Below are 8,272 nucleotides of genomic sequence, written 5' to 3' on the forward strand. Positions count from 1 at the left end.
TTGGTTTGCAGTTGCACTTTGTCTATGTCTTGGAGTTTTTAAATTACCTATTGCTTGAATTACAATTTACAACAAATTAGTTGGAATTAAAGAATTTTCCATTTCTAACTTGACATCGCCAGAATTGTCTTTTACACGATACATCCAAACAAAATAAATTGTATTGGACAGAACTTTCACTTAAGAAAATGAATGCCGTTTTGTTGAGGCGAATTGTACGACGTTGGCGCCAACAACGTACAAATATTGGGAGGCGTATGCTTCGGGATGCTGTAGACCCTCTATCATTGGATCCTCAATTCTTTATACGCAATTATAGGGTCACTAAGGATCTCTTTGTTTTTTTGTGCAATATTCTTGCTGACAGTCTAAAGACTCGTGAGAGGTGTACTGGAATTTCCAATCAAACAAAAGTAAGAAACCTTCATTGTTTCATTAATGCAGAATTGTTATCAAAACATCTATGTCAGCTTTTACCTTGATATTTTATTACTCCTTAGTACAATGATTATTTTCGTTTTTCTAGATCCTTGTAGCTTTGAACTTTTTGGCTACAGGAAGCTACCAAAAACCGGTGGGAAGTGATTGGTCGGCACCCGTTAGCCAGCCAACTGCAAGTCGGTGCATAAAGGAAGTAGTGGAAGCATTGAATACACTTCTTCCAACATTTATAAAATTTCCGACTAGTGAGCCTGATAAAAACAAAATCAAACAAGGGTACACAAACCTCCATTATTATTTATTATTCAAATGTGTCAATTCTCTTTATTAAAAAACAAGCATATAAAAAAATTACGACCCTCCAATGGCGAAGCTCAAGACCCAAGCCACTGGTGGATAGGGATTCAAAGTGAGGAATCTCCTCAATTATTCCAATAATTATTAATAATGTCACTGCTAAGAAATATCAAAGGTAATGATAGAGAAGTGTTTGAATAGGAATGCAAATGCTGGCAGTAAGTTACAATATTAGCCAGCAAAAAGAAAAATTCCAATACCATCTCTTTCAACTTAAAAAAATATTTTATATATTGTTATTAATTAAGTGACAGACTCAATAATATGTGTATTGGTATTGTAGATTTTATGAAAAATTTGGTATGCCTGAAGTTCTGGGATGTGTTGATGGCACATTAGTAGCTATAATTGCACCAAGACATGACCCGAGTGAAGCAGCATTTTTTAGCAGTAAAGGATACCATGCCATCAATGCAGCAATAGTAAGTATACTTTATATACATATATATCTAATTGTTTATCCCAATTAAAGGATTTGCTGGTGTTTACATAGTTTAACCAATGATAGTTACTGATCTTATTTGAATCTGACTGGCTTGCACTGTTATTCTAAGTAACTTACTGATAAAAATGTGTATTTTACGACTTAATAAAAATAATTGAATGCATTGTTACAGATTTCTGACAGTGACTTAAAAATCATTGGCTTATGTGCAAAGTTTGGAGGGGCAGCTCATGACAGTCAGGTTTGGAGTTCATGGAGCATAAGCCAATATCTGGAACAAGAAAACAATAATGGCAAAATTGGATGGCTTTTAGGAGATTCGGCCTATCCGCAAAGACCATATTTAATGACGCCTGTATTGCATCCTGTTGAAAATACCCCAGAAGCGCACTATACCAACATGCATGTTCGAGCGCGGATCTGTGTGGAACAATGCATATGGCTGTTGAAGGCTAGGTGGCGATGTTTAATGCCACACAGAGTATTACATTATAAGCCTGCTATGAGTGCCAAAATTATCAATTCCTGTGCAATATTACATAATTTGTGCCTAAATGATGGCATTGAAGTTGACTGTACTGAAAGCCTAGTTAATGATGATAATGATGCCATTGGATCTGTACCAATGGCATCATTTGCTGATGAGCATGCCAGGCAAGAATTAATTCAAAATTTGTGGGGTAATCATTAAGGCATTTTCTAATTTCTTATTATTAAATCACAAGAAAACCATGCCATTCACCTAATGGTGAGTTATATGACTGCCCATAAACAGTAACATTTCTGTCTAGAATTTTGTATTACTGAACCCTACATGACACTCCACTGCAGTTGTTATTCTGAAATGTAATTTCATTGGCTACAAAGTCCTTCGAACTAGAATACAACAGTGCATATACACAGTTGCTTGGCAGCAAAATAGACATTGCGGTGTTACTTATCTAGATAAACCCTCGCATATGAAAGTTCTACCTCTATTATTTATGTGTTAATATATTTGGCTTATTAATCTTTCCTATATTAATAATCTATTATTACACACTAGCTTCTGCAGCTCCTTCCACATCTTTTAGGCATAATAAGTAACCTACTTATACCCAATTCATAGCCAAAGGTCAATTTCAGTACTGTTTTTCATAAATATTAATTCAGCCGTTAAGATGAATTGAAATAAAAGTAAAATAGTTTAAATCAAAGTATATTTATTTCATTTTAATTTATTGGCAATATCTTCTAAAACACTCACCATCCTGTAAAGGAAAGTATTTTATTACTACCTTTGATAATATCAGTTGTGTTGACATTAGTATTTAATGTAATGTGCCAGTGGCCCCTCAAAACAAAAAGCAATTTTGACCAATTGTCATACAAACAAACACACATCAAATATTAAATTTGGCACATTATAGGTCTGTTGAATACACTAATAGCAAATTAAAGTCGCACACGAAATTAGCCCACGGAAAGACCTATTATTCCACAGCAATATAAACCATGTGGTTGATGCAAACTGTACTTTACATATAAAATCCATAGATCCTGTATGCCTCCAAAGGGAGGTTAGACATTTGCACTGAAGGTTCTTGTTCATTTAGGAGATGTTAAGGAGAAACTAATCAAAGATGATCCTAATATTATACAAATATAACTGCAAATACTAAAAACAATTCTTATGAAGAACTTTTTATGTATGCAAGTTTCTTCATAATGTTATTCTGCCCTGTTAAAATCAAGTGAAAATTGAGATATCCATAACAGTGCCGTAATATAATTTTGCAGCATATGATTCCTGTTTTAACAGCATAGCAATACCATTATGCAGCAGCTTGGGAGTTTGAACGACATAAGAGGTAAGCCGTGAGATAATTGTGGTGTGAAATGGTATTTTTTTTTACATCAATCATAGAGGGAATGGAATAAAACCTTCATCAAATAATTTTTATTGAACCCATGATGTGCAGAAAATCAAAATATATACACAGAAACATCACGCATTTATCCCCGAAGGGGTATGCAGAGGCGCAACCAAAATACCCACTTTTCGGTAAGCATGTTCCGTCCCATGATACGATATGGGGCGAGCCGATCGGCATATCGCGCACACGTTCCAGAGTCCGGGCTAATACTGAGTAGAAAAACCCAAATATCACTTTGCCCGACCTGGGATTCGAACCCAGAATTCGTACCGCGCCGCGCATGCAGTACAACTACGCCACTGAGGCAGTCTAAAATCTCTACTATTATATAAAGCTGAAGAGTTTGTTTGTTTGTTTGAACGCGCTAATCTCAGGAACTACCGGTCCGAACTGAAAAATTCTTTTTGCGTTGGATAGCCCTTTGTTCGTGGAGTGCTATAGGCTATATATCATCACGCTATACCCTATAGGAGCGGAGCAGTAATGGTTAATCTCAGGAACTACCGGTCCAAACTGAAAAATTCTTTTTGCGTTGGATAGCCTTTTATTCGTGGAGTGCTATAGGCTATATATCATCACGCTATACCCAATAGGAGCAGAGCAGTAATGGCTAATCTCAGGAACTACCGGTTCGAACTGAAAAAATATTTTTGTGTTGGATAGCCCTTTGTTCCTGGAGTGCTATAGGTTATATATCGTCAGGCTATGACCAATAGGAGCGGAGCAGTAATGAAACATGATGCAAAAACGGGGACAATTTATTAGTTTTGAGAGCTTCTGTTGCGTGCGCTGCGTAAACGGTTAAAGTTATGCAACAATAATGTATGACGGGATTGTTCCTCTTAAAAAGTTCTACAAAATTATATCATAAAACAAAGTCCCCCGCTGCATCGGTCTGCCCGAACGTGTTAAACTCAAAAACTACCCAACGTATTAGGATAAAATTTGGTATGGAGACGGTTTGAGACCCTGGGAAGAACATAGGCTCCCGGGAAAATATATAGCGTGACTTTTATAACGGAAAACTTTAGCCCGACTAACTTTATAACGCGGGCGGAGCCGCGGGCAAAAGCTAGTATATAATATAAAATGCACTTGTTATTTTTTTTTTGTTTTGATTGCACATGCTTGCTAATTCCTCTAATCCATACTTCCAAGCTGCCACATATTAAGTGATGATTTATGGTAGAGTCCAATGTCACCTGTGTAAAATTTCATTCTTCTCTTTTTTAATTCTTAATTTTTCTTCTTCTATTCGAAGCAGTTTACTATCAAAACTATCTGAAAGTAAATATAGTTTAATCTCAGTTGGATTTGGGGTAACTTTTTTATTGTGTAATTAATAATAATATATCTCTTTTATTCAAGTTTTACAGTAAAATAAGTTTGTTAATATGCCATAAATACATTAAATAGATAGTATCTATTTATGAATCAAAAAAAGTATATCATCTTACCCTGTCTCTTAACAATACGTCTACGCTTTTTTATTGGTGATGGTGCATGTTGAAGGGAAGGCTCAGGCAGCACTGGCAGTGAACTGACAAATATTTTAGGCTGGGCCAATGTTGATGTCATCTGGTCAGCAAATGTAAAATCCTGTTCAACAGTTTGTGGTGTTAGTTGTTTCTCCTGGTAAGCAGGTAGTGAAGGTTGCGGCAATTTCAGTCCAGTCAATTTTGCGTCAGGTAGAATAGGCTTTAGAATAAATATATTTTAATTATTGAATAAGTACACATACAAGTATAGTCTAATTTTACTAATATGTGCAACATTTAAAATTTACATACTTCTGTACAGGCAACCTCTTCCATACCATGGACAGCCATGGAGCCCGTTATGGAGAGCACTTGCTCATCCACCTGTGAAACCTTTTTTATTGTCGGAGGTCCATTATCGGTGCTACCAGGACCACACCCCTGATATTCTCTTTTGTTATGATATCCCTTCCTTTTGACGTTATTTCGTAAATCTCGCCAGGTCTAAAATGATAACATTTTCTAATGAACTTCACTTTTGAAAATATACAATTATTTATTTATTTATTTATTTATTTAGCACTTCATATACAAATGTGTACAGGCGGACTTAATGCCATAGGCATTCTCTACCAGCCAACCTTAGGGTGGTGCCGAGATAATCATGGTAGGTGCATGAAAGAAGGGTTGAAAATTTAAAAGTTCAAATGACAAATAATACAATATATAAATAATAATATATATAATAATAATGTATATATATAAAAATTACTATACATAAATATATATGTAATATATAAAGAACTGAGGTAGTGACTCTTCCGCTTTATTCAAGAGTAATTGCTGGACTCTCAATTTGAATGCTAGCCGCGTAGTGGACGTCCTAATTTCGAGGGGGAGTGAATTCCACATAAGAATAGATTGGATAGTGAAAGAAGAATGAGTGAAGTTAGAGCTATGAGGGGGACATTTGAGAAGATTATTAGACGATCGAAGGTTCCTATTATGGCTGTCACAAAGATATTGGAAGTTTGGAGATAAATAAGTAGGAGGGGACAGGGACATAAGCAGAGAGTATAGGGTGGTAAGTGCACGCAAAGAGCGGCGCTGGCGAATAGGTAACCATTTTAATTGCAAACGATGCGAGGAAATATGGACATATTTGCGAAGGTTAAATACAAGTCGAATGCAGTTGTTAAGAAGTCTGTCCAGTTTGTTGAGTAGATCTGCATTCAGGTCAAAATAACAAACATCACCATAGTCGATTGCGGGAAGGATTAAGGTTTGCACCAGCATAATCTTGGTCTTGGGCGTTAGGAAGTTTTTAAGACGGTAAAGAGTGCGAAGAGTACCGGTGACTCTCGTGACAGACAGAGGTTACATGAGGCCTCCAGCTCAGGGTGGAGTCGATGTGTAGGCCTAAGTCTCGAACACTAGAGGACCAAGGTATGATAGTGTCATTAAATATGACAGGTGGGATGTTTATTAAAACTAACCTACTAATCATTTTCTGGCTACCTATAATAATGGCCTGACATTTCGAAGGATTTACCGATAGACCGAAACTGTCAGACCAGCCTTTAATAAATGCAATTAGTCAAAAATTACAATACTAAATCATACCTGTTTCCATTTAGCCACTGTTCTAGTTGGCCCCCCCAAAGAATTTAGCTTTGCGGTAAGATTCTCCCATAATGTTTCCAAATTAGCTCGCTCTTGGAGACTATGGCTGATGCTCGATGCCATCTCACTATGGCTTTTCATGTACTCAGCCAAATAGCTCAGCTGAGCTATGCTGGCCTTGCGGCGCATTGTACTAGTTTGCATTTTTACTAGAAACAAAAGTATAAGACCACTACCCATTATTTATAACAACAGTAATATACTATTCAATGCGTTAGTAAAATTTACTTAAATCTTTATCACCATCAAACTTTATAGGTTTGAATCTTTCACCACACACAAACAATAGAGGATTAATTGTAAACCACATAAGTTGGGCAGATACATTATTAAATATTTACCTTATTTCTATTCACTAATACAAATATACCATGAAAGTAATTACTTTGGTAATAACAAATATATTGATTATCCACAATTGTCAAAAGTCGGGTTGCCAGTAGTAAACTAACTTATTTTTCACCACTGAGTCCATAATACAAATATGTCTATCAAGATAAAAAATATGTTTGAATTTTTATTCGATCATTTAGGATTCATGTTGGTTTTTGTTTCTGCTTAGGTAGAATATTATATTTAAGATTTCACGATGTAAAGAGGATACAATCGTCAATAGAAATTATACAGTCTTTGTATCTAAATAAATAATTTGTCTAAACGCACATAGACGCGCTAGTTTGCTACACGTTATTGTGACAGTTCGTAACATGCCTATAACACGCCCGTAATAGGGGTGCCAGATTTTTTTTTCAGTCGGTACAAATGTCGAAATGGGAAAAAAATACGGAACTTCAGATTTTTACCCGGAACAAATAGGAAACAAAATTATTTTGTCATTTTGTAATTTGTTAAATAATTTTCCGAGGATTGAAACAGTTTTGACATATTCCTATTCGTTTTAACATTTTTGTAATAATCACTACATTAATGATCACAATTAAAAACGGATATCAACTCGCTTTTATTAAATTTAATAAAAACCGAGTCGTATTGATATCTATGCGAAAATGTGGACGTAGCGTGCGTGAGTACTTGTCAATCGTAGATCGATCGATTTACGTCACAGAGTCTTACCCGCCGGGACAAGTTTCTAAATGTACCTAAAATACAGGACGTCCCGGTAAGTACTGGACGTTTGGCAACACTACACGTAACACACATCGAGTTTATGAAATGTCAAATTGGCATACAGAATACTCTTATACATTCATAATCGAAGTTAACATAACACGCCGTGCAACGAGTTTGACATTGTCGTAGAGAATCATGCCCCTACACGGCCCGGTGGCGTCCATCCATTACACACACACATACGCACGAACGCACGCACTATTTGTCAAGCTTTACCGTCACATACGGGGCCTGTTGATCTATGGGTAACGTGACCAGACGTCCCGTTTTGAACGGGACCGTCCCTTTTTTCGAAACCGTGCGAAAATCTAAGAGCCGACCGGGCTGCTACTTGACTACAACGCCTACGAATCTTTTTATTTCTCTAATCATAAAATGTGGATATCTGAAAAAAAGTCAGTTACAGATTCCAGTTCTGAAAACGATGTTGATAACTAATGACAATATATAAAAAAACAGCTGTCATAAAACAAATTTGTTTTTCAGACAAATATAAATAAAACTGAACATTTGTATCTTACATAATATTATTAATTTATAATTATCTAATAATCCAATCCTATCTTATTTTAATAATATTATAAATACAAAAGTTTGTAAAAAGGTTTGGATGTCTTGTATGTTTGTCAGACGTTTGTATGTTTGTCAGAAGTAAACGTAGAAACAACTGAACGGTTTTGTATAAAATTTTGTATTTAGATCAGGTTTTGATTTTTTAATTTTATCTTTATAGTTGTTCGGGAAACGTGATTTTCCGAGTTTTCATACGTGCAACGCTCGGCCGCTGAAGTACAAATTTTCTAATAAGCGTGTGTGATTTT

The 8,272-nt window shown here is 35.7% G+C and overlaps 2 protein-coding genes across 4 annotated transcripts; one reads left to right on the forward strand and one right to left on the reverse strand.

Moving 5' to 3' along the window:
* LOC115451131 (putative nuclease HARBI1) lies at nucleotides 1–2,434 on the forward strand. Its single transcript, XM_030179344.2, has 4 exons — nucleotides 1–413; nucleotides 527–717; nucleotides 1,082–1,220; nucleotides 1,416–2,434. Exons 1-4 carry the CDS (start codon nucleotides 189–191, stop codon nucleotides 1,932–1,934), a joined length of 1,074 nt encoding a protein of 357 aa, XP_030035204.1. The 5' UTR covers nucleotides 1–188; the 3' UTR covers nucleotides 1,935–2,434.
* Nucleotides 2,428–6,781, reverse strand: LOC115451132. Of its 3 annotated transcripts, none has more exons than XM_037441661.1 (6): nucleotides 6,662–6,781; nucleotides 6,261–6,469; nucleotides 4,950–5,141; nucleotides 4,617–4,758; nucleotides 4,362–4,440; nucleotides 2,428–2,493 (listed from the first exon to the last, which is right to left on the reverse strand). In XM_037441661.1, the coding sequence occupies exons 2-6, from the start codon at nucleotides 6,462–6,464 to the stop codon at nucleotides 2,451–2,453; spliced, it is 660 nt and encodes a 219-aa protein (XP_037297558.1). In that variant the 5' UTR covers nucleotides 6,465–6,469; nucleotides 6,662–6,781; the 3' UTR covers nucleotides 2,428–2,450. The 3 variants fall into 3 exon arrangements, with proteins under 3 accessions (XP_037297558.1, XP_037297556.1, XP_037297562.1); XM_037441659.1 differs by having other exon boundaries at nucleotides 4,617–4,857; XM_037441665.1 differs by lacking the exon at nucleotides 4,362–4,440 and having other exon boundaries at nucleotides 2,429–2,493; nucleotides 4,617–4,857.
* Between the last annotated feature and the right edge of the window lie 1,491 nt (nucleotides 6,782–8,272).

Source organism: Manduca sexta, chromosome 4 (genome assembly GCF_014839805.1).
Source record: "Manduca sexta isolate Smith_Timp_Sample1 chromosome 4, JHU_Msex_v1.0, whole genome shotgun sequence".
Lineage (NCBI taxonomy): Eukaryota > Metazoa > Arthropoda > Insecta > Lepidoptera > Sphingidae > Manduca > Manduca sexta.

Excerpts from the sequence above, each read along its gene's own strand:
- LOC115451131 (XM_030179344.2), top strand. The coding sequence starts at position 189 with ATGAATGCCGTTTTGTTGAGGCGAATTGTACGACGTTGGCGCCAACAA. Across the intron at positions 414-526 it reads GAATTTCCAATCAAACAAAA|ATCCTTGTAGCTTTGAACTT; the intron begins GTAAGAAACCTT and ends TCGTTTTTCTAG. Across the intron at positions 718-1,081 it reads AAAAACAAAATCAAACAAGG|ATTTTATGAAAAATTTGGTA; the intron begins GTACACAAACCT and ends TTGGTATTGTAG.
- LOC115451132 (XM_037441659.1), bottom strand. The coding sequence starts at position 6,464 with ATGCAAACTAGTACAATGCGCCGCAAGGCCAGCATAGCTCAGCTGAGC. Across the intron at positions 4,858-4,949 it reads AAGAGGTTGCCTGTACAGAA|CCTATTCTACCTGACGCAAA; the intron begins GTATGTAAATTT and ends TTTATTCTAAAG. Across the intron at positions 4,441-4,616 it reads ACGTATTGTTAAGAGACAGG|ATAGTTTTGATAGTAAACTG; the intron begins GTAAGATGATAT and ends ATTTACTTTCAG.